At 32.7% G+C, this 27,537-nt stretch overlaps 1 protein-coding gene across 1 annotated transcript; it reads right to left on the bottom strand.

Moving 5' to 3' along the window:
- Window positions 1-12: 12 nt before the first annotated feature.
- LOC115890547 lies at window positions 13-23,944 on the bottom strand. The gene is made up of 6 exons (XM_030910813.1): window positions 23,805-23,944; window positions 23,541-23,745; window positions 15,724-15,940; window positions 9,464-9,659; window positions 2,020-2,172; window positions 13-1,961 (listed from the first exon to the last, which is right to left on the bottom strand). The coding sequence occupies exons 1-6, from the start codon at window positions 23,839-23,841 to the stop codon at window positions 190-192; spliced, it is 2,580 nt and encodes an 859-aa protein (XP_030766673.1). The 5' UTR covers window positions 23,842-23,944; the 3' UTR covers window positions 13-189.
- Between the last annotated feature and the right edge of the window lie 3,593 nt (window positions 23,945-27,537).

Genomic DNA, 27,537 nt, shown 5'->3' with positions numbered 1-27,537 from the left:
GTAATGTTCCTGACTGAAAACTTGAGTTATTGTATAGATTATTTATTACTTTATACTACGCATAAAAGTATAAACAACATAAACACATTCTTATAACTTATACATTTTACACAATACCACATAAATTACACAAATATAAATATGCCTGTCAACATTTTACACTGTCCAAAATGGCCCAAAAATTAATCATTAAACAAAGATTTCCTCTTCTTCCTCTTCTACATTTTCTTCTACATTCGGAAGCACTTCAGGAATACGCATTCGTAATACTCTCTCAAGAAAAGCTTCCTCTTCTTCCCTTTTGGGAGAAGAGGGATATGGTTGTACAGGCGTAAAGGCTTGTAGACGCGTAAGTCGTGGAGGGTCGTGTGGAATAATTATAGGAATATGAAATTCTCTGTCAATCAAAGAAATATAAGAGATATGTATATTTCTAAGAACGGTGAATTGTAGGGCATCTGTATTTAATCCTACAAATTTCTTAAAAGTAAATTTGAAATAGTAATCAAGATCTTCCATACAGAAAACTTTTGTCTCTGTGTTACTTATATTATTCATTCGTAAAATATCAGCTAAGGCAAGAAAACCTTTTAATGTAGAAAGGCAGTCAAGTGGTGCTCGTTCGAATTGTGCACATTTTATATCATTATGTAACTTACAAAATTGATGTTTATCCCTATATGCATTAGGCTTATATGTTATGCGATATAACTTTCCTTGCTCAGCTGCAGAAATAGACGGGTTGTGGGACGTGTTTGAAGCAGAAGCTGCAGGAGTGGATAGTGTCGAAGAACAAGCTGCAGAAGTAGATGGGTGTGGAACGAAATCTGCAGAAGTAGATGGTTGTGGAACGAAAGCTGCAGAACTAGATGTTTGTGGGACAAAAGCTGCAGAAGTAGATGGTTGTGGAACGAAAGCTGCAGAAGTCGATAGGTTCATATCGGAGTCTCCAAAGTTTGATAGTTTCACTACAGGTGTCGATGATTGCGAAGAAGAAGCTGCAGAAACCAATGGTTGTGAGGCAGTAGTTGAAGTGGCAGTAGAAGTTGACGATTTTGAAATGGAAGCTGCAGAAGTCGATGATTTGACAGATCTAATTTCTTCGCCAGGAAACTTGTGCTTTGTACTTGGTTTTGGTCTTCTCTTACGTTTTTCCTCTTTTAAAAATTCTTTTTGTTGCTTTCTCGAAAGTTTATCGAATTTTTTCTGTTTCTCTACTTTCTCTCGTTTTTTCATTCTCCATAGTTCTTTTTTAATTTTCGCTTCATCTTGAGGCACCTCTCTATTAATTTCTTCTTCTTCTTCCATTTCTACATTCGCCGGGCTGGGAGGTTTTGGGCTTAGTGGGTCTATAACAACGTTAGTCGGCAGTTTTGTTTTTCCACTCTGATTATCCGATAGTATACTTTTTACAAATTCATAATTACGAGAAAACTGTTCTTTTATAGTTTTGAGAGTCTTCTCAACATATTCTATCCTTTTGGATCTCATGCTTTTTACTTTGTCAGCGGGAACTTTCCTCCCACTTACATGTTTCATATGATGGATAAAATCTTTATAAATGTTATCTAGAGAGGTACTTTCTATTGTGGTGCTTTCCTTTACATTTGGAGAAAATTTAATCTCAGGTTTTTCAACTTCCTCGCTTTTAGGAGTTGAAGGAGTGGGCTTCCCTAAACTAATAACAGGAATTTCAGGTACACGTAAAGTTGTGGGAGGACGTTCTGGAAAACGTTGTGCGGTAGGAGTGAAATTGAGATCCTTTAAAGATGTGGTCAGATCAGTAGGTTTTTTAAACACCATACTTGATAATATTAATCTAACGTCTTCGAGGCTTTCGTATAGCGCTTCTAAGTCTGAAGGGGAGACTGAGCGCAGGTGAAATATTGACTGTGCCAATGGACATAATGTTTCTAAAAGATGTATTGAGCTGTCCATAGTCGGAGTCATCTTAAGATGTTCTAAAATATAAAATAAATAATATCTAGTTAAAATTGGAGTAAATAAATTATTAGATACCTGATTGTTGTATTCGTTTTAAGATAAAATGACAAGATACGTTAAATAAAACTGCAGAAATTTTGTATTGAGTACTAAAGAAACAGCAACGATATTTTGTTGATGTTATCATAGATGCAACATCTAACCAGTCTGCATGGTGGGGTCGGAGCTCTAGAAATGAAACAAATAAATTAAATATATTTAGTCCTTTGAACTAATTTATTATTAATAATAATAATAATAATAATAGACTAAAAAGATACACCGAATCTAACGAAAGAAGGAAACAAAACGCACAATTTAATGCAAGTCAAAAACTATTTTATACCAGCCTTGCCAATCCAACACATAATCCAATATTACCTCCAAATGCAGAAGAAATCAAGCAATTTTGGGAAAGTATATGGTCAAGCACAATAACTCATAACGAAAGTGCCCCGTGGATTGAAAAACAAAATAAGTACAAACATATACAACAACAAGCAAATCCTACATTTACAATAGAAGAGCTAACTAAAACCATACAAAAAACACAACTGGAAGGCCCCTGGAGTAGACCACATTCACAACTACTGGTATAAAAAGTACAGCAATACATCAACACTTATTAAAACTAATAAACAACATTGTACTTGAGCCACAAAACATGCCACATTTTCTAACACAAGGAAAAACATACATAAAGCCTAAAAGCGAAGACACACAAAATCCTGCCAACTACAGACCGATTACATGTTTACCTACCCTGTATAAAATAATTACGTCTCTAATAACACAAAAGATCGATAATCACCTAACACAAAATGACATAATACTAGAAGAACAGAAAGGATGTTCAAAAAATAGCCGAGGATGAAAAGAGCAGATCATTATAGATACTATCATTATGAAACAAATAGAGAAGCACCAACGAAATATGCACACATGCTATATAGATTATCAAAAAGCTTTCTACAGTATCCCACATACCTGGCTAATAAAGACACTAGATATACAGGGTGAGTTTCCTACGATGTTCTCTATGGGTACCTCGGAAACTACTGGAGGTAGAGAGTCGGTTAAATGGGGAAAGAATTGCAGTTTTGTGGGGTCATAAATAATAATAAAAAAAAAGTTCATGGCTTACAGATATTCATGGTTTTAGATATTTAAAAAAAAACAAATTTTGGCTATTTTAAAAATTGTTCCTAATTCCATTATAATCTATTTTAGACAAAAAGTTTTCAGATAAAAGTTGTAGATAATCACATCTCTAATGAGATTGTGTTCTCCGATATTTTCTAAAGCCCGTCATTTTTGACATATGACACCATATGTGGATGATGGAAACCATAGTTGGCCATGACTTCATAAAAAGCGCCATTTTTTAAGCTTTTCAGCGATATAAGCTATAATATGTTTCTTTCGCAAAATTACTGAGTTATAGCCAATTATTATCTTTCTTGACTAATTTCACTTAGTTAGCCATGGAAACAAGTTCAATCGTCGCGTCGTCAAACCAAATACTCCTATTATTGGTTCAACTTTTCTGGGCTATACAGTTTTGAAGATACGTTGGCCGGTGACCGGTGAACGTTACTTACTTTTTTTTAGAGAATGGTTTTCAAGACATGTTAGAAAAGTTAAATTTAGATACTAGCGCATTAATAGAGTGGTTCCAACATGACTTTAATTATGACACACCAAACCCCCTCCCCACAATGAAAGAAATGTTAAAAATTATTTACACCATAATTATGTAGACTCAGGGATAGAAAGGGGTGGACCAATTGCATGGGTCTCCTCGGTCACTTGACCTATCCATTTTAGATTTTTTTATGCGGTATGGTTAACAACAAGGTTTACAAAAGAACTTATGAATTGAGAGAAGCACTCGAAGAGGCGGAACAGGAGAAGTTTGATTAAGACGACCGGTCGTTCTGTGAGAATAGCTAGAAATTCAGTTTTAAAAAGATGCATTTATGTACTCAAAACAATTGCGGATTTTTTGAAAATTTTCTAAAATAACTTAATTAATTTAATAACTTGTGTAATGCAAATTTTAAAGAACCGTTTAATAATATATTTTGTCTTTTTATAAGTTATAAATCATAACAATTAGAACACTCTTGAAAATCGTTCTCTAAAAAACGTAAGTAACTTTCACCGGTCAACGTATCCTCGAAACTGTATTGCCAAGAAAACTTTAACCAATAATCCTACACGCTTTTCTTCATTTGAAAAATTTTTATTTGCAATTTTTGTTTATTTTAATTTACAAAGATTGGATATGATAATTTCACATTTCTGAGAGCAACGACGATTGAACTTGTTTCCATGGCTAACTAAGTGAAATTAGTCAAGAAAGATAATAACTCAGTAATTTTGCGAAAGAAACATATTATAGCTTATATCGCCGAAAAGCTTAAAAATGGCGCTTTTTATGAAGTCATGGCCAACTATTGTTAAATGGTCAGAAACAGACTTTAAAGCATTAAACCGCTTGAATAGAACAACATTAACAGAACATCGTAAACTACATCCAAAGTCATGCACCGAAAGAATCACATTAAGTAGGAAGGAAGGAGGAAGAGGCTTAGTAGATATAAAAGTACCTACTACATAATACACAAATAGAAAATCTAAGGAAATATTTCAGAAATAAAATCACACCTCTTCATCGAGCAATTCTAATGACAGATAAGCAGTACACTCCGCTCAACTTAAACAAATATAATACCTGTGATAATGCTGAGGAAAATAGATGCACAAATCCACAACAAGAAAAGAAAGATACCTGGGCAGGGAAGGCACTTCACGGGACGCACGATGCCATAATGTAAAACTCACAAATAGATGTAGGATTATCATGCAAGTGGTTGTCGGTAGGCAACTATAATCTGAAACTGAAGAATTTCTGTTAGCCATTCAGGACAGAGTCATAGCAACCAAAAATTATAGGAAATATATACTGAAAGAGAGAATGGATACAGACAAATGTCGAAAATGTCAGCAGTATCCAGAAACAATCGAGCATATAACAGTATCCAGAAACAATCGAGCATAATCGAGCATAATAGGGGCAACCTATGTTGCAAAATTATTTATTCGCTGGTTTTGGGAAATGCTGTCAACACGAACAGCAGAGGCTCAGATGGGCACCAAAACTGTAGCTGTTAAAACAACGCAAGGAACTCCACAAGGTGGAGTAACCTCCCCTTTGCTGTGGAGCTTGGTGGTGGATGAACTACTAGATGAATTAACTCTAGCGGGAATACACTGCATTGGGTATGCAGATGACATAGTCATGATCGCTCGGGGGAAACATGAAGGCACCTTGTGTTATATTATCCAAAGAGGACTCCGTATCACTGAGAGATGGTGTAGGACTGTCGGGCTGAGTATCAACTCAGACAAAACCGCGATAGTGCCATTCACCAGAAGGCGAAGTCTGAAAAACTTGAAAATAATCCAACTAGATGGAAAGGAAATACTGCCAACACAGGAAGTTAAATACCTGGGAATAACCCTGGACAGTAAACTCCTGTGGAACAGGCCTATTAAGAACACTACCAGCAAAGCCATAAAGGCTCTCATGATATGCAGAAGACTGGCCGGAAATAGATGGGGCTGCTCCCCTAACATTTTGCGCTGGATGTATACCATGATAGTAAGACCCATGATTACTTATGGAGCAGTTGCCTGGTACACAAAACTAGAGCAACGGACGGCAAGGCTAAACCTATGCAAAGTCCAGAGACTAGCATGTGTTTGCATCACAGGAGCCATGAGAACCTGTCCAACAGCAGCAATGGAGGTCATTCTAGATCTAACACCACTGCACATTGTCATTGGTAGATATGCCAATGCGACAATGATTAGAATGGTCACTAACGGAATTAGTACTGGGAGAATTGTCAGATCAGCCTCAAAAAGGAAATACCACTCCTGCAACTCCCAGTGGACGATATGCCAAGAACGTACAACTTTGACAAACATGTCAATGTAGTATTGAGCAATAAGAAGGATTGGAAGAGCGAAACGCTTGCCCAGCAGTTAAAAGACCATACCATAACTTGGTATACTGATGCTTCCAAAACCAATACGGGAACAGGGATCGGAGTGTTTGCGCCGAGAGCTAATTACTCCGAACCAATGGGCACTTACCCTAGTATCCTACAGGCAGAAATCTACGCTATCGAGAGATGCGTACAACTTATCTTAGATAGGAACTATCGGAAACAAGAAATAGCCATCTTATCTGATAGTCAAGCAGCGTTAAAGGCGATCAACTCAGTATCAATCAATTTGAAATTGGTCAAAGAATGCATAGAGAAGCTGAATAAATTAGGCAAAGAAAACAAAGTCCTCCTACACTGGGTGCCTGCTCACCAAGGGATAGAAGGCAATGAAAAAGCAAATAATCTAGCTAGGAAAGGAGCGAACACTCCACTAACTGGACCAGAACCGTTCTGCTTTCCAAGTGGTAACCAACTCAAGGCGGAACTCAAGAACTTGGGAGATTCCATCCGCAACCTGGAATGGATATCTTGCAATGCTCTAATACACTCGAAGAAGTTTCTGAGGGCTTATGATCAAGAAAAATCACAGATCTTCCTGGGTCTGAGTAAGAACAATCTTCGGATTGTCACGGGGTTTTCAACAGGACACTGTCTCCTCAATGAACACCTCAGTAGATTGAAACTAACAAGAAACGGCGAATGCAGATTCTGTGGGGAAGATGGTGAAACACCAGTACACCTCATCATTGAGTGCGCCGAGACGACAACCATTCGTGCCATGAATTTTGGTACGACTGATACTGGAGATGGAGAACTACCCTCTATAAAACCGTCCCAGATACTGGCTTTTGTCAAAGCCCTGGGACTGTATGATGAGTTATGATTCAAGAAAGGGGGACACAATGGATCTGTAAGGTCGAAGTGATTAACCCCCCTCCCACTCATTCTAAATTCTAAAAATTCTAATGTTGCAAAATACTAGCGGGGACAGATTACACTGGTCGACATAACACGGTAGCAAAGATAATCCATCAAGAACTGGCAATCAAATACAGCTTAGACAACAAGGTTGCAATATTATAAGTACACTCCCGAAAACGTAATGGAAAATGAAACACATAAACTATACTGGGACAGAACAATCCATACAGATAAAACAATAATAAACAATAGGCCTGACATAACATTGATCAATGAAATATATAAACAAACATTTATTATCGATATCGCTGTACCCAACGACAGCAATGTAACATCAAAAGAAAGAGAAAAAATTACACACCACTTGCTATAGAAATTCAGAAAATGTGGAAACAAAATAAAGTAACAATTATACCTATAGTTATATCAGTAACAGGTATAACTACAAAAGCATTGGCTGCATTTAGCAGACGGAATCCGATTGGTAATCGGCCATTTACGATTAGTAATCGTTTTCTTGCGATTTGTAATTTTTCTGAATGCCTTTTTATAATTTCTACGATTAACGGGAGAGCCCACTAGTTTTTATTTAATTTTTGATATGGTTTTTGACTTTTATATATTAGTTTATTTATTTATATCATTTTCATTTATCTCGTTTGTGTATTTAATAAATAATATTTATTTTTTTTTACTTTTTAATTTTTACACTAATATTTTTTTTACAAATTTATAAATAACTACGAAATAAATAATAACAAATGCATCAAAAGTATTCTCTTCTATAAATAATCTTGCATGCCATTTAGAGATTGTAATATTGTTAACACTTTTTATATAAACAAATCGGTAATCGCTAATCACAAATCGCTGTTTGAGAACGATTGTAAAAATGGCGTCCGATTACCAACGGCGATTAGTCATCGGAAATTTTTAGGTGCATTCAGAATATGATTAGTTATCGATTACTAATCGGTGGCGTCTGCCGAATGCAGCCATTCTCTCAACATATACAATCAATAGATCTACCCCCATACATTCACACTAACATGCAGAAAGCTGTAATCCTAAAAACTACAACTATAGTAAGGAAATTTATGCAATAGAGAGACATATGACATGGTGTTAACCCGTCATATACTCTAAAACCACAATAGTGAGTAACTAGAAACATAATAATACATTTATTGAAGTTTGTATATACAGGGTGAGTTTCCTACGATGTTCTCTATGGGTATCTCGGAAACTACTGGAGGTAGAGAGTCGGTTAAATGGGGAAAGAATTGCAGTTTTGTGGGGTCATAAATATGCGCCTTTCAGATTTTTGAAAAAGTTCATGGCTTACTAGATATTTTGAAAAAAACAAATTTCGGCTATTTTAAAAATTGTCCCTAATTCCATTATAAGTTTAACTTTGTCTCCGTTAGTTTTAGAGGTTGTTACTTTAGAGATGAAAATGTAGAGAAGTTATAATTCTCTTTATTTTTTGATCCTTAAAATTTACTGTGGTATCTACGGTTCAGCCAGAAAATTGAATCCAAAATTTTTGAGTTTCTCAAAAACGGTGGGGTGGGCGGATACGAATTTTCCAATTTAAGCAGCTTTTCCAGTGGACCACTTACGACTGGTAAAGAGCGGGGGTAATTTGATGGGAGTCTAGACCTTTTTTGATGCCAAATTGACTGTAAAGGACTGTACTAATAAAGTTTACAAAACTTTTGGGTAAATTCATGACTTGAGCTAGGTTACGGTGAGGACTGGCAAACATTTTTTCGCTTGTCCTGTTTTTACACTCGCATCCTCTATTTATAATTTTGAAAGTTGGCAACCCTAGTTAAGTGTCATGCAAAAAAAATCTGTTAAGGGCCATGCAAGCCTATATCCTGTACTAATAAGAATAAGTACTTAGTATGTGGTTAAGTCAGGTACGCATATCTGCCTGATTTTTGTTTTATTTTTAAGACTGTAAAAAAGTTTTGCAAAGATTTGTTAGTTTAAGTTTGAAAAACAAAGGGCATTTGTATTTTTTTTGTAAATAAAAATAATTGCTCACTTAACATATCATCCGGCTAATTCGCGAAATAACCAAGAGTCAACGGATATAACCAATCATGTTGTATAATTCGCGTTCTAACCGGATAATTTGCGAACATTTTTAAAATATATCTGTTTTTTTAGCATTAACCGACTGCGTTGGTTAATTCGCGTTTTAACCGGATAATTCACGAATTAACTAATTCGCTTATTACCCGTAACATAATATGTCATTATATAAAATTATCTGAAAAAATAAAAAAAAATTATAGGTCAGCCACTTATGTAAACCACCCGGTATAGCTTCAAACAAGATGTATTTAAACACCGTATGATTGAAAAGAAAACGACGTCAATTAGCTGGGAAATGACAATCGATGATATTTCTCATATTATTTAACATATATGAAATGACAGCGATCTTCATTTCATAGCCGTCGCTGACGCCGTTTTTTTTTCGTTCATGCCTTATATGTTCTAATAACAATTCTGACTACTCCTCTTACTTCCATCATCCAGGTTATATCCAAGATAGTAAACATCTCCGTGGTCTTTGATCGTTTCTTGCAAACTTATCATTAAATCATATAAATCGTATAAATGAAGTATAGATCCCACTGGCGATACTTCGTAAGAAATAACATCTGAGTATATTCTTTTGTCATATTTGTAGTGGCATTGGCAAGGTGGTTTAACTCTTTTCTGCAAAATAAATATGATATTTTAATCATAAAGACATATAATGTACAGGGTGGGTCAATTTCGACGCTTTTAAATGGAAACACCCTTTTGTATAGGAGATAGACAAAAACTAATATCGGTGTCTGGAGCTCAATTTTTGTCAAAAACATGATGGTGAAAACCGCATACCGATATCTGTTACCGTTACGGAGTTACGGGGTGTTTTTCTAAAATATGCATTTTTAACAAATCGCTGTAACTTTTTTGCTATGGAAAATTTTGTATTTTTATGAAAACATTTCCAAAGCATCTTTTTACGTAGAATTTAATGGTTTAAGTATAATTTTTTTAAAATTAATAATTTAAGAATTATCAACAGAAAGTTTGATTTTTTATATGGGACACCCTGTATATTTATAATTTATTGAAAAAAAATTAAAATTACCTTTCCAAAAATATAACATACTTGATATTTTGCTCGATTCCTCTTCGAGATATAGAGTATATAAAAATCGAGATAAAAATTCGCCCACTTTAAATAAGTAGGCTTTGAACGGCACCGGCTGTAATGCAAAAAAATTCTAGCTGTGAGCATCAATTAAAATGAAAATAATGAGAGATGCAGAATTTTATAACAATTTAAAATATATTTAACCAACATCAACACATTAAACTATATCTAATAACAATAAAAATAAATAGCAAACCAAGACATGATATTTTGCTACAGGTGTTCGACATATCGACCGTCTTCTGTTATGGACAGAGTTTTTGAACATTTCTCGCGGAATTCATCTCAGTAGAGGTGAAAGATACCCTCTCATAACTGCTAAGTATTTCTAATTATTGTCTAGATTATACAGAAGAATAAGGAACCTTTATTATTCTTCCGCAAATATATGTATATCCATGGGCACTAAGTCAGGCGGCGTCGACGGCCAACGGCTGGTATATTGGTTAGCTATTCAATTGTTCTTGAAATTGGCTGCAAAAATTTGCTGATAACTTCAGCGTTCAGAGGCGGTGTCTGGAAAAATGTTTTCGAGTTCCATTAAGGGCATATCATCAATAAGGGGTCCAAAACCTACTAGTTAAAAGTGGCGAACTTTTAAAAATTCTGTATTTCGAAGGGGATTATAACAAAATATTATCAAGTGTGCTATATTTTTGGAAAGGTAATTTTAAATTATTTTCAGTTAATTAAAAATATAAAGGGTGTCCCAAATAAAAAATAAATTTTTCTGTTGATAACTCTTAAATTATTAATTTTAAAAAAATTATACTTAAACCATTAAATTCTACGTAAAAAGGTGCTTTGGAAATGTCTCCAGACACCGATATTAGTTTTCGTCTATCTCCTATAGAAAAGGGTGTTTCCATTTAAAAGCGTCGAATTTGACCCACCCTGTACAGGATGGCGCCTCTTGTACGACGCGGAGGCTCCAAGGTGAACAGTAGTTTATAGTAGTAGTGGGAACTATCGAATGAATACTATCAAAACATTCGATAGTTGCAATTCATTCGAATAATTCGATAGTTAGTAAGAAAACATTCATTGAAAACTATTCGAATAAAAATTATCGAATAGATCCGTCATCTGCCTTGAAATATTGTATTCTAGTATTCTAGTAATTCGGCAGCAAAAACCATTCATTTATAAAATTCATTCATTTATGAAATTCATTCATTCGTCAGGATCGATTATAATAAAATATTAACTGAGTTTTAGTTGTCGCCCGGCGACGTAGGTTTCTTTCCGAGAAACCCGACAGCGGTCGGTGGCAATGCTATGAAAGAAGCCGGCATCTTTGATTTTTTGCGGAGTCAGATATAGATAAGGACAAATTATTTTTTTATTGAGGTGCTAGCATAGATTTAGGAAGAACAGATATCACATTATGCATTTTAACCCGATCAAACAATCGGAGGTTGACTACGTACTGTAAAAACCAACTGAGATAGAGAAGGCGACATTGCCACATCTTAAATTTGCGCCTATCTACTTAATTTGATTTGCAGAAAAGGTGACTTTAAAACCTTCACCGGATATCAATAAATCTCACTTTCTTAATTAAATTAATAGTTTATTTTTAAAGAAGCATGCGTAATAATATGGTTATTAACCAGAGGATTACAGCGTTACTATTAAAGGACATGTTTACTGTTTAATGTGCTGAAACGTATAGAACTATTGGCAACGTCGCTGCTAGTCTTCCAGAATCAAAATGAGCCGTCCGACAGTGTCAAGTGTGTGGAAAAATAAGCTCAAATTACCCGAATTTGTCTTTTCACAGGTAGGTACAAATTTCCGCCGTAATTGTACATAGGCGTCCTACAAGGGAGCCCCTTACAATTAAAATAATTTCTAATTATATTTGTTGAATTTTGATCTATTAAAACAAGAACGTAGTAGCCGGTAATTGAATTATAATTCGTCTCAATTACTACCTAACTGTTGTAGATCATAACAAATTTGAATATAAACGTTGCATTTGAAACTTTATTATAAGCCAGAAAGTGACATTTTTTTTCTTAAAATTGCGTCATATTTTGGTCATTATACCTATACGATATTCTAAAGGAATTTTGCTAAACAAATAAACAAAGGTGTTTACCCGACCTTTTTTACATTTTACTGCTTTATTATACCTGCCCCTTCGGCCGTGTTTAGACCATTTTTTACCACCGTACAAATACCTCTTCCTAGAGTTATTTGTACGGTGTATTTACCTTTTTTTTAGAATGGGACGAACTGTAAATAATTTTTAGGCTACTAGTTTTATACATACCTATATACAGTGTGACCCAGGCCTCCAATAAAGCTTTTTACCTATTACGTTTTTGGTTTGTGATTTTATTATATTAGACCTTATAATAAAACTCATCTGACGAAAAAGTGTTAATGTAGTATATTAATATGGAGTAAAATTTTTACTAATTACTTTACTTTTACTTTACTAATTAAATTCCTTCCAAAAAACGATACGCCACTGGCCATTAGAAAAATCCAAATGCGCTTAGTTGCCGGAGTCGGAAATTTTAGACTTCTCTGTCTCTTCTGTCCTTGTTTGACACATTGGAATGTTTGATACACTTCCAACGAGTATTTATGAATGAGATGTTCGGTCTATATTTATAATGTCTTTGGGTGCTAGTATTTACACAGAAAATACATTATGAAAGGCGCTGTTGCCATATTTTGGTATTAGTTGATATTAGCAAAGAATATTATTGTTTGGCTTTAGTTAATTAGGGATAGTATATCTATACAGGGTCCGGTAATAGTGCGTCGGGCATCTGTAGCTCCAAGAATAAAAAACTTGAGAATTTTGTTTAAGTGCAAACCTAAAGTATGTACGAGGATGTATTTCAGGAAAATATTTTAACTTCTATAGGGTGGCTCAAAAAAGTGTGAATGGACCTGGATGATTTTTTTTAAATGGAACACCCTGTATATTATTGCATTTTTGGCTTTCTTTCCGATCACTTTACATAACCCTAAGGTATGAATAAATACATTTCGATAGTTTCAGAGATATTAAAAAATAAATCAAAAATATATATTTTTCAGCCCATCTTAAAAAAATTATTAAAAATACAAGAACTATTCTGAAATCAAAACTATATTAGGTATTTACTTTAGATGGTCTGTACTGACTTTGCTATAAATATGAATATCGTAGATTATACAGGATGTTCAAAATTCTACGCCAAACTTTCTAAAATATAAAATAATTTTTCTTCGTTTTTTTTAAATGGAACACCCTGTATATTATATTTTCAATTAAAGGAGAATTAAAAAAAGAACATTTTTTGTATTTACAGTATTTCAAAATTTTTAACGGTTTCCCAGATATTTGCGGTTTTATATTTCATATGGCATTTTCCACAGTAAATTTTTATCAAAGCCACCCAATGATTTTTCTCTCGTATTTTACCATTGAAAGCGCCATATGAAATAATACTGCGTGTATCTGCGAAACCGTTAAGAATTTTGAAATACTCTAAATACAAAAAATGTCCATTTTTACACTCTCCATCTAATAAAAAAAAATATGGGTGTTCCATTTAAAAAAACAAGGAAAAAATATTTTTTATTTTAGAAAGTTTGGCGTAGAATATTGAACATCCTGTAGGATTTACGATTACCATATTTATAGCAAAGTAAGAATAGACCATCTAAAGGAAATACCTAATATTTTTAAGTAGTAGCAAAATATAAACAACAAATTAGATGTAAAAATTATTTATATTAGATCCTATTTAAAAATAATATAGTCTCTAAATTTTTTGGCAACGTTGGTTTATTAAATAATAATAATTACAGAACTAATTTGTTATATTAACAACAAATTTTAAAATCATGAAATATAAACATTTATTAATTTTCTAAGCATGCAGTGTAATGGAGGGAAAATATAAATAAAAAATTAGAAATCAAAATTATTTATATTAGGTGCTTTATATTACTATTTAAAAATTATATTTACTTTTACTGGCATTTACTTTAAAACATAAATGAAATATTTTTTCTTTGCAAAAAACTACATGTAAGAGAATTAGCATAAACAAAATACAAACATCGTTAACTTTTTTTTTAAATTGGCACGTGTAAAACTTTCATTTTAATTTTCTCACCCCATAGTTTGAGTTCGATAACCATTTACTTAAATATGATTATACAACCACATTACTTAAATATGATTATTAAGTTCAACTAATTCATATTATTAAAACATCTAAAATACAAATATGTATTTTTAAAATTAATTGTAAGTTCATCTCATCTCTTAAAAATTGCTACTTCTCAAAATTTCCCATTAAAAAATAGACCATATACCATATAAAATTAAATAATTGAAAGATCGGACTACGGAAAACCATACAAATTTTCGGAAAAATTTTGACCACCTGCACATGCACACAATCGTCAATAAATAAAATTAAAAAATAACTACTATTTTAGTATTTTAACTATTTTAATAAACGCAAAAATAGCACAGTATTTATACGGCGAAGTTATAAAAAGTTGGAAGAACTAATAATGCACTGACGCATACAAAAATCAAACGAATACTAAATTTCATTTATCAAAAGCATTCGATAGTCGTGGCTCAACCACAGAGCTCAACGATAACCATTTATAGTGGAGTAAAATCACTGAGAAAAGTCGCTTCCTTCTTAGAGGGTGAAAACAGTTACTCTTTCGGGAAAACGCTTGGACACGCATAATTTATTTTGTTTTTTTTACATATTTTGAAAATATTTAAAAAATCATACAGGGTGTTCCAGAAAGTTGGGTAATTGATTAACCACGATTCTGCTTAAACTGCTTGACGTTAAAAGCTTATTTTTGGCAAACGGATTTTTCGAAAGTCAAATTCCAACGAGATGAAACTACCCCTCAAATATTACCAAGTTATATAATAATATCGCCATATTGTTTTTTGTCATGCTGACATAAATGTGAGAAAATTTTATTCAGTTTGCATATGGTTTGTATGCTAATGGAAATTCTTGCTTTGCTTTATCATCACTATTACAAATGATTAAGACGAAGCGAACGAAGTCGCGGGTACACGCTAGTTTATTTATATAATAGTAACAAAATATTTGTTCATGTTTTTGAATTTTGTCCATTTGATGCAACACTGTGCGGCGCGGCGATTAAAATCAAAACTGATTAGTTTTGATGCTAATGCTCACTGTCTTCCTCTGGTGAGTGATAAAGCACCCGAGCAGCCATGAATCGTGGCGTGCGAAGCGTATGCCAATGCGTATTTTCGCGATCGCGATTGCCCGACCTGCGGATTGATAAGTCTCGCGCTTAGCACGCCCGCTCGTAGTGACGAACGAGACTGGTCTTGGTCTTGGTCTTGCACAAAAACTGAGACCAACACCTAGACTAGCGTTTTATCTGCAAGGCTAAGACTGACCAGTGCAATACTAACGCCAGTCCAAGACCAGCACTACTCAGATATATTATTTAAGCCCCATAGTTACCCCATCATACACTATGTCAAATGTCTAAATGTAATAAAGTCGTAATTTCTTGTACAGAATATAAAAATAAAATTGATCTTACCTGTTCTAGACTATTTTCCATCAAGATATCAATCACTCTGGAGTAAGTTGCGCCCGGTGGTGATAAGGTACATACAACAGTCAAGTTCAAAGAATGTAAATCACGTATGAAACATTTTAAATCACTGACTACCTCAGTTTCAAAATATTCGAGAATATCTAACTCTTTAATTACAGTAGTCATTCCGAGGTAAAAACACGCATTCGTTTCCAAAAACCTAAAAACGAATTATATAATTTTAATCTAAAACAGCCTCTACACTATCCCCGAAATGTTTTACGAAATATTTCTGGAAATATTTGTGAAACACTTCGCAAAACATTTCTGGAAATACTTTCAGAAGTAAACTCAATTATAAGCCCGTGTTATAAAAATTAGTTCCCACGTTTCCTGAAATTCGCCGAGACGCGCCGTGATTGGTTGTTTGTGTTTTTATGGTTAATCTGGGTTAACAATAAAAAACAAACACCCAATCACGACCATGGGCGGATACAGAAATTTATTTGTGGGGGGGAGGCAAATAAAAAGTAATGCAGAATATGCTTTTTAGTGCGCCATTTTGAAGCCAAAAGCCTAATATTTAACCCAATTTATAGATTTTAGGGGGGGGGGCTCGGGTTTTTCGTATTTCTGAATGGATGTATATCAAAACATGTTATTATAAATAATAAAATTATATAAGGATTCTTGCCACTTAACTGCTGATATAGAAATTTAAATTTTGTGGATCTGCCCAAGCTCACCTGATGATGGAGTAGGGCTCCGAAACCGGTAGTGAGAGCAGGTTGATCCACTTTATGACAAACACAGCGTAGAATTAAATTTCTATATCAACAGTTAAGTGGCAACAATCCTTATATAATTTTATTATTTATATACCTATGCTGCAAGAAATTTGTTTTCTATTTTATAATTTGGAGAAAAAAAGAGTCTTTTACCATCCTTTTACTATCGTTTAGTTGCGCCTCGGTGGTACGAAAGTACTACCATTGCACGCAGGCCGCTATCTCCCGTTCGGGACTTAATATCTAACCGATACTTTCCGACAAGTCGGAATTAACTACTCTGCGCTGTGGTTGTCACTTTGTGGAGCTGCCCAAGCTCACCTGATGATGGAGTAGGGCTCCGAAACCGGTAGTGAGAGAAAGTTGATCCACATTATGACAAACACAGCGTAGAATTAAATTTCTATATCAGCAGTTAAGTGGCAAGAATCCTTATATAATTTTATTATTTATATACCTATACTGCAAGATAATGCAATTAATTTTAGGCAAGATGCATGTTAATTTAGAACATTTTTTAAAAATATAGAGAGTTCTATAGGGTGTCCCCAAAAAAGTTACGCATCAAAGTTGTTTTTTTTTGTAATGGAACCCCTATACCGGGTGCGTCTCGAAAGTGCCTCACCCCCTATAACTTTTTTATTTTTTCAGATAAAAAAAAACGAGATTTGGTGTGTTAGTATATGACATAAATTAGGATTGATTAACGTATTCAGTTGTTCTTAGCCACTTCCTGTTTCACCGGAAATCACTACAACTTTTGATTTTTAAATGGCACCTTTGGTATATTTCTACTTTATTCCATAGAAAAAGACACTCTGAGTAGAATGACATACCATATGTCAACTTTTGACATTTTCGCTTTAAAAAAAATCGTATTTTAAATGTGTTAATGTGTTAAAAACACTAATTTTTAATCAAGGAGTTTTGGAAAAATAGGTTTGATCGTCTAATGTTTTTCGTGTCTTGTCCTGGCCGGTTAAAAGATGCTCAAATCGTTTTTTTAATCATTTCTCAATTTTTTCAAATGGAACAAGGGTGGCTCAACTGGCTTATTAGCATATTTGGAAAAAGCATTTTTTTTACGAATAATTTGGTACCACACACTTGGTATTTCGAGTCAATTTGTCGTTATGAACCGCATGTTACAATTTCAAATAAGCCATATGCGAAAATGACAAAAGTTAACATATGATATGTCATTCTATTCAGAGTGTCATTCTCTATCCAATAAAGTAGAAATATATCGAGGGTGCTATTTAAAAATCAAAAGTTGTAATTCCGGTGAAACAAGTGACCAAAAACAATTATTGGATACGTTAATTAATCCTAAATTATGTCATATACTAACATACCAAATCTCTTTTTTTTATCTGAAAAAATAAAAAAGTTATAGGAGTGAGCCAATTTTGAGACGCACCCGGTATATATATTAATTGAGTTTCTGATTCTAGGAGAAAAATAAAGGTGAGGTTTTAGGCATATTTAACATTTTCTAAAAATGAAAAATAATTTTCAAATTTCAATAAAAGCTACCTAAATTCAAATTTACTCAGTATAGCTCAATATGTGGTAAAATAAATATTGTACTTTAAATCAAAACTTGGCCCAAAAAGTGAGACAGTACCTACCCATCACACAAAGATTTTCCTAGATATTTTCATTTTTATGATTTAGTGTCAGTAGATCCTTATTATTTGATAAAATCTAGGTGGCTGTGATACGTTTGATGTTACTTCAACATAGCTGTGAAATTAGTTCAACTTTAAGGACTAGTTATCATTTTAAGTCAGTTAAAAAAAATCTCAGAAATTGGTCAAAAATGGAAACTGTTCCTACATCAGAGAGAATTGATATGATTTTATTAGTTGATGACTGCAGTGTGTATTCACTATTTAATAGAATAGGTACTTAAATGTTCCTAATTTATCTAGTCTTGACTTTTTTTTATTGGGGTATGTTAAAGACAGTGTTTACAACACTCGAACAATTATTGTCGACAACATGAGAGAAATTGTTACTGCTTTTCGAAGTAAAACTTTACATAATATGCCTTTTAAGATGAAAATGTTATTTGAAAAGAGAATAATTTTATGTAGTGAAGAGGACAGGTAAGATATTGGGCATTTTATTTCATCTAGCTAATTTTTGTGTCATAATTATTCGCTTTTTTATCTAGTTTTAATTCTGTAATAAGTGAAATATGTTTTAAACGTGTATCTTTTTAGTACCTTTGATTATTTTACTTTACATCGTTTACGTTTAATGTTTGTTAAATTATCAAAATGTATGTCACAGCCACCTAGATTGTTCCACCTTGATCAAATAAGGGCTCAAACGCACTGACGACCAGGTCGCATCGACCAGAACTTGATTCAATGTTATTACTGGTTGCAGCTGCGTTTCCTAATAACACTGACTCAAGTGCTGCATGGTCGCTGCGTTCGTTGGTCGTCAGTTCGTTTGAGCCCTAATAAAGATCTACTGAGGCAAAATCATATAAATGAAAATATCTAGCAAAATCTTTGTTTGAGGGGTAGGCAACTTTAAGTATTTTTATAGATATATGAATTCTCCATTGAATACCGGTTTAATATACAGGGCGTTTCATTTAAAATAAAGGAGTAAATTACTTTTAAAAGTGGCCAACGTTCAATATTAATTTTGTCTGTATAACTCTTCAGAACAAGTTTTAAGTTGGTTTAACATACAATGGTTATTGCCATTAAATATCAGGTTATACAGGGCAAATTACAATATAGATAGCTGTTATTGGAATTTAAAGTTTATTCTACATTTTCACATAATGTGAAATATGTCAAAATCCTACAATTTAGGCATATATACTTATATCAAACTTACCTTTATTTTTTTCCAAAATCCGAAAATCAAATCATATATACCTATATAGGGTGTCCCATTACAAAAGACACAACTTTTATGCATAACTTTTTTGGGAGACACCCTGTAGAACTCTAAATATTTCTATAAAATGCTTTCAATTAACCTACATATGGCCTCAAAATTTCATTTCGACATAAAAACTCCCGTTCTCCTTGGAGCCTCCGCATCGTATGATAGGTGCCACCCTCTATATAAGATTAAATATAGATATTATATAGAAGCCTCCCCAAACACCAAATGGTATAAATTTTTCGCGAAAATGCATCATTCTCTTTTTTCCGACTTTAGAATCACTGAAATCAGTTACATAAAAACATGTTTCTGCTTTATATTCTAAACTCTTTTCTAAACATAAACAAACAGAACATTTTCTGCGGAAATACGTCATTTTCATAAAGTTGCGTTAACTGTAGTAATAACTGAAATCAGTGTTACATGAAAACATGTTTCTGCTTTACATTCTTAAACACTTTTCTTCTGTAGGTATGAACTTAACCTAGTAGATATTGTAATTTAGACATCAATAACGCGCGAACCAACAAACCAAACCATAGCAATCAAAACACGCGGTAATCCTAAACGCGCCTGTTTACGAATTCCAATTGCCGAGTGCTTTTCAAATCTTGCTGTATTGTACAGGGTGAGCCAACGATAGATTAAAGTCGATTATCTCATTTGTTTCGAGGCTTACAAAAAAATATTAAATATAAAAGTTATAGGGGTGGTTAAGATACACATTTTAAAATTATTATAGAGTATACAGGGTGCTTCAAAAAAGTGTGGCGAATATAACATATATTATTTTAAATGCAATACCCTATTTTTTATTTTATTTTTAGATTTTGCGTAAAATTCTATATCTTTTTTATATATAATGTTATATACCTAAAATTAATAGTTTTTGTAATACTTAAATTTGTTCAAACAAGTATTAAATTGCAGTGTGGTAAAAAATTGTCATTGGTGCCATTGTTTCTGAAGTTGGAGAACCAAAATTTGGGAGGAGAGTTTTATATACTTAGATGAAAAAAAGGTATATGTAAAGATATTTTAGTTAAATGCTACAGGGTGTTCAAAATATATTTATGAATTTCAACTATTTAAAATTAAAAAATCTCAAATTTTTTGAATGCTACATCCTATATATTATCATTTTTTCTGATATATTTTACAAAACTCTTCAACTTTTATTAAGTATGTCATACCTATTTTTAATAGTTTACGATTTATTCCAATTTTTTCTATTTTTACCCAAAATTTTAATACATTTACGCTATAACATCATAGCACAGTTTAAAGAATATAAAATATATCAGTTGACCCACTCTTCGCCCGTATCAAAATTCCTCCCGCCGCTCCCCGCCTGTCTTGTAGACTTGGGTGAGTCCAGTGGTTGTGTTTGCAGTGATAACAGTGATAAGTGGTTGTGTTTGCAGTTTGATTTTTCGGTTTTGATATTATGTTAAAATTCATTTTGAAGTATTGTATCACCTGTTTTTATGTAATAGTACTTTTTTTAGTTCTATGATCTGATATGTTATGATTTGTTAATGTTTGTTTAACAATGTTATACCAAAGAGGTTATACTTAATATATCAATTTGCATAGCCTAACTTTTTTATTAATAAACTTTGTAGATTTTCAGATTATTTAATTCCTTTTGTTTCCGTTTGTAATTTTATTTTTAAGACATATTATGTGATTGTTTCAGATAATATGTTTTAAAAATAAAATTGCAAATAGCGAATAAAAATAATTAAAATAAAAAAGTGTATTTTACAATTCCCCCCGGCCCCGCACCCCTTTGGCTAACCTGTAAATGTCAGCTTCGTCGAGAGATGGCGTTACGAAAATGGAACCGATTTATTACAAGGAACTTGGGCTTCTTTTTCGTTAGTATATTCTGTGGGTTTCAGATAACATTCAATACAGTATCGCCAGAGTACCTAAACCGACAAGTAGCGACAGTCCCGTTTTCAATTTTCTTTGCGGCTGCGCGAAATCAGTAGGTTATCTGTCATACGAAGAAGCGAAGTTGCCACGGTTGCCATTTATCAAATATCTCTATATACTTTATTTCAAGTATACCTCAGGCAACGAATCGTTTTTTTAATTATTTATTAGCAGTAAGATATTTTATACATTCACATTTAGAAATAAGGATATAACAAAACAAAAAAGATATGTATACAACTTTATAATTAATTCCACTTCAAATTGTGAGCAGTGTATACCATGTTTATAGGACCACTTCATAAGTTGAGCGGTTAAATACGTAGTCTATCTGTCAAACACGTCAAAAGAGAAAGAAAATTTGGTCCCACCACATCAAAAGAGCCGACGGTTTCTGTCGCTACTCGGCGCCGTCTAAAACAGTATTAGACAGTGTCAGAGAAAGAAGTGATACGCGCTAGATTTTAATTAAAAAAAATAGGACACATGCGTGTCGCCGTCGGTGTTTGATTGAGATTTTGTAAAGGGGTGACTCAGTAGGCAACATTTTTTTTGGTAAAACTCGAAGTAATTCGAACTAGCTTGATTTTTTTGTAGATATAAACTACTAAAAATCCAGAGTAGCTAAAATTTTGGTAAATAATTTATAGCAAATAGATAACATGGTGATTATTTAATAAAATTTAAATTGTTTATACCAATATAAACAGTATTAAAAAAACACAGAAAAGACAAATCTTAATATTTTTTTAGTTTACCTAACAAAATAGAAACTTTATTAATTTTTTAAGCCGCTCTGGAAGGGGGGTAATTACCCCCTCTACCCCCCCCCCCTTATCTACGCCCTTGGGGTGGTATATTTAATTAATGTTATATTCTTTTATAAAAATTTAAATAGTTTTCTTTTTGCATACAAATGGGCTAGTAATATTATCATTATGCTAAAAACAATAATATTACTAGCCTGTATATTTTGTACATTTGTTGCTTTAAAAACAATCTAAAATGTCAATATTCCATGGGTATATCGATAAATGAGGTCTAAATTATAAGAAAATGCATTTTCTACGAAAACTTGAAAGGATATGTAAAAAGTGGTATAATACAATTTGATAGACAATTAAATTATGCATCTGATTCTCTTAAAATATACAGGGCGTTCTATTTAAATTAAATAAGTTATTGCCCTTTAAAGCTAGTAATTATTTAAAATAAAATTTTAGACACTCTGTATGAGGTAGTATTATTTTTATTATTGCAATACAACAACTGATCAATAAATAATCTTCAATAAATATTTAGTATTAAAAATCTTATACCCTTGGAGAAATGAAGCCTTAAAATGTTTACTGCAATTTCACAAAATTGAAAATATTTCAAAAACGGTAAGGTTTAAGTGTAATAAACTTTAATCAAATTTGCCTTTATTTTAATCGTAGAAACTAAAAATGTAATAATATACAGGGTTTTCCATTTAAAAAAATACAACTTTGATATTTTTTATTTATTTGGGACACTCTGTATCTTGTAAAAATATTTTTGAATTGTAGCTCTAATAGTCCTTCAACGTACCCAAACTTACAATTTGTAAAAATCTAATCGTGTAGCTACAATACTCCGTGTCGTATGTAGTGAACAACCCTGTACATAGATACGTTTATGAAACTTAATAGACGTCTTCTATGCATCAAAATACCTTTTTTAGTGCACAAAGAATTTTATTTATTTCAACCAGTGCGGTCCATACGGGTTTTATAACATTTCTTATCTCTTGATTTTTTTTCGTCCGACGCGACGCATAGTTTTTGCTCAAAAAAAAGTCAATTTACTTCAGAATCAAATCGCTGAAAATCTGATTCGGTAACTGTTGTGTGGAAATGATTTCTGCATCGGCTGAAAGGAAATTAAGAACTAAAACATTTTTTTTCTATATCAAAATAAGCATTTTGATGCATGGAAAACGTGTATCAAATACAACATCAGAGATATTTTGAAAAAAAGAAGAATATTTGCCACTCTGTATCTGAAAAGTTAAAATGTTTAGGACATATATTCGTGTGAAGTTTTTTTTTCTTAGTATAGGTCCAAGAATCACTCTTCCTTAAATATTAGCATGTCATTAAAGAAGTGTTTAGTCGGGGGAATAAATTAAATAAAAAAAAAGTTTTTACTTGCCTTATACTCCACAATATAAAATCTTGTTTTGTTTGATCAAGGAAATAACCTCTACGATATGAATCGAGCCGGTATTCTTTAAATAAGAGTTGTACTTTTCTCTGCGATGGTGACAGGTTTTCTTGATATTTTTTCATAATATCATACCCCAATTCAGTCATAAGTAACCTTCCAGTGTGTTCTGGGCTTGTTCTTCCTGTAGGTTCTATAAAAAAAAGTTAAATTAAAATTAATAATCAAACTCAGCCTTGCAAACTTAATTACCTGGTGTCTTATTTTTCTTATTTTTCTTCTTTCCCATGTTGAAATATATTCTTTACACTTCAATATCAACTTTTAACTGGCCAAGATAAATTGAATACTACCAGAAAATATTCTTGTCACTATACATCCTTAGATTAGAAAAAAATATAAAAAGAACCACAAATTTGCAGAAGGAATTTGCATGTTTGTTGTTTTTTTGGTATAAATTCACTCTTAGCTGGTACAATTTTTTAAAGTGTAACAGAATAAAATAGTTCAAATATTATTAAATTATTTAAAAAAATATTAATAAAGAAAACCTCCCTCGTTAAAAATATTAATTTGGTGAAATTTATAATGCCAAAAAAATGCTATAACTTTTATTATTGCACCCCAAAAACTTTTTTATTTTTCAGATAAAAAAACGAGATTTGGTATGTTAGTATATGACATAAATTAGGATTGATTGACGTATTCAATTGTTTTCGGTCACTTCGTGTTTCACGGGAAATGACTACAACTTTTGATTTTTAAATGGCACCCTCGGTATATTTCTGCTTTATTCGATAGAAAATGACACTTTGAATCTAACGACATGTCATATGTCAACTTTTGACATATTCGCTCAACAAAAATTGTATTTGAAGATTGTATTTGAAAATTGTATTAAACAAATTGTTTTTTTTTTTAATTTCAATCTAGTGTGCCATGGCTGTGTTAAAAACACTAATTTTTAGTTAAGGAGCCTTGGAAAAATAGGTTTGATCGTCTAATGTTTTAAGTGTCTTATCCTGGCCGGTTAAAAGATGCCCAAATCGTATTTTGAGAAAATGCTCGATTTTTAACATCTTTTTTTGCAAAAAAAACCTCATAGACGTGTCCGTGGGGTCGAAATATACCACCCCTGAAAATATTTGCACTTATTTAAGACTCACCCTGTATAGTTTTACCCACTATTCTTTTATTAATAACTAATAAATATGACTGACTGGCAGCAGAAAAAAGAATGAATAGCATTAGGTAAATTTAAATAGTCTCGATCTAAATGTATACTAAGAATACGGTAGCATAGATTGACAAATGGAGGCCAAAGCAGAGAAGAGTTAAAAAATAAGGTTTAAACTAGATTAGATAATAAAATATTAATATGTCTCGAAAATCCAAATGTTCTTATTATGGACTGTAACATAGCATTACATCAGAACACATTTATATCCACTGGCTAGGTATTGCCTAGTTTTTTTTTCATTTGAGTCATGGCATTATCATACAAGATGCCAAATGTAGAAAAGTATAGAGGAAAAGTTTCCTGATAAGAACTATATGTATGTATAATAACCTAGATAATGCGGTTCATTCAGTTAAAAACGAGGAGAATTTCTTTCTACAATGTGTAAGAAAAAGAAAGTATATACCCGAAAAGCTAAAAGTAATGTATTTCACAGAGGATTGGGTCAGCTGAACTGAATGAATCAAGAAGTCTTAAAGTTTCTCAAAATCGTGACTCAAAATCGTAGCCTATTCAAGATCAAATTACCGTTATCGATAATGGAAATAAAGCAGTAGAACCCTGGAAAACTGAGCCATTTTGTAGTAAAAATTCATATGTCCGACCCAATATTGGTCTTTACGAAAATTTTGATTAAGACAATTTAATTAAAAAAAACGGAGGCAAAAGAGCTTTTTCGTACGAGCGAAAAACATCCTCCTTATAATATATAAAATATGTTTCTTCGTTATGGTCATTTTGTTTTTATGGATTTGGGCCGGTTGCCTGTTTTTCCCGGGCCGGTTTCCACTTCTCCCATCCACCCCTGCTCCTACTCAGGGTTGGCATGAGTTAAATCAATTGATTTAAATCACAATTTAATATTCTATATTATTATTTATCTGCATAATTAAAAACTTTTAAAAATGTAAATCAACATTCTATATTAGTATTACTAAAAATTCATATACAAGGGTATTACCAATTACAATTAAAACGTCAGGGTTACAACTGAACTATTAAATGGAGAATTTAGAGAGAATTAGGTTGGGACAAGGGGCCCATATCTTGGCCTACTAGGTTCTGTGATTTAACTCCTTTCGACTTTTTTATGGGGGAAATTAAAAGACATTATATATAAGGAAGAACCATTGGGACGAGAGAAGAACTGCAGAAGGCTATAGGCAAGCTTTTGGACTTAATACACCAGTTTGCCTAATAAATCGTTGTAACTCTGTGAGCAAATGATGTTTATTGTGTTTTCAAGAAGGAGGTGCTCAGTTTGAACATCTTTGATTTTTTTTAGAAAACCATATTCGTAACTCAAAAATTACGTTTCTTTAGTTTTGTTCTTTGTTTATTGTGTTGATTTCAGTTGTAATTACTAATACTAATAATATATAAATAGAATGAAAGTATTTAATTATGCAGATAAATAATAATATAGAATATTAAATTGTGATAAAAAATAATTAAGGTGCCCGGTGGCGTAGAGGTACAGGCTCTCGTCTACCAATCTCAAGGTGTGGGTTCGATTCCCACACCCGGCATTTCATCAACCGACTATTTTTATTAAAATAAAAATAGTTTGGGTACCTAGGTCGACTCAGCCTTAAATGAGTACTTGGGATTCACAATCCTGAGGTAATAATAGGCGGTTGAAGCGTAGTGCTAGCCACATTATCTTCCTTGTATACCGAACGGCTCTAGTATGGCAAGCTGTACCTTGCTACTCCCAAGGCGTTAAACGCTATCTACGGGAGCTATTATTATTATAAAAAATAATTAAGCAAATACGTCAACACAAAATCAAAGCCCGCTTCGATATAAAGATAAAAAACCTAGTATATCTCTCATTCTTAGAAACAGATACCCATAACTTTATATCGTTGGAAACGGTTAAACGTCAGCATTTTTTTAAGTTCCTAGTCAACTATGATTTCTATTTAAAAAATTATATTTTGTATTATTTCTGACAGAAAGAGCAAGCATAGAAAAAAACTGACTACGCCACTGGATTATGCTTAAAAAAGTGCCTTAAGAACGTTTTTACAGAATTTTATTATTCCGCAAAATAAAAAAGTTATGGATAATTTTGGCCCATACTTTATTCGATAGAAAATGACACTCTGAATAGAATGACATATCATATGTCAACTTTTGACATTTTCGCATATGGTTTTTTGTTTAAAAAGTGTCCTTGATTAAAAAAGGCTCCTTGATTAAAAAAGGCTTCTTGATTAAAAATTAGTGCTTTGAACACAGCCATGGCACTCTATCTATCTCTCTGTTTTTGAGTGAATATGTCAAAAGTTGACATATGATATGTCATTCTATTCCGAGTGTCATTTTTTATCGAATAAAGTGAAAAATACCGAGGATGCCATTTAAAAATCAAAAGTTGTAGTCATTTCCGGTGAAACAGGAAGTGACCGAAAACAATTGAATAGGTCAATCAATCCTAATTTATATTAATTTATATCATATACTAACATACTAAATCTTGTTTTTTTTTATCTGAAAAAATAAAAAAGTTATATGGGTGAGCCGCTTTTGAGATGCACCCGGTATATTCTAATAAATGATTTGTATCTATGTTGGCAGTAAAAATATCAACAGGCGGTTTACGCCATTAAACGTATCTCACAAATCGAGCCATGAAATCTATGTCGGTTTTGCTCTATCTAGTCAGGAAATATGTTTTCTCGGCAAACAGACCAATTTCGACCACCCTGTACATAATTACGTTGAATTAAAACAACATTT

Source organism: Sitophilus oryzae, unplaced genomic scaffold, assembly GCF_002938485.1.
Source record: "Sitophilus oryzae breed Bouriz unplaced genomic scaffold, Soryzae_2.0 scaffold_882_pilon_pilon, whole genome shotgun sequence".
In the NCBI taxonomy this organism is placed as follows: Eukaryota; Metazoa; Arthropoda; class Insecta; order Coleoptera; family Curculionidae; genus Sitophilus; species Sitophilus oryzae.
Note: the sequence above shows the minus strand (reverse complement) of the source record. Positions and strands in the feature narration are given on the sequence as shown.

Coding starts and splice junctions, on each gene's coding strand:
- LOC115890547 (XM_030910813.1), bottom strand. CDS start 23,841: ATGGGAAAGAAGAAAAATAAGAAAAATAAGACACCAG. Junction 23,746..23,804: donor TAAGAAAAATAAGACACCAG/GTAATTAAGTTT, acceptor TTTTTTTTATAG/AACCTACAGGAAGAACAAGC. Junction 1,962..2,019: donor AAAACGAATACAACAATCAG/GTATCTAATAAT, acceptor TTTATATTTTAG/AACATCTTAAGATGACTCCG.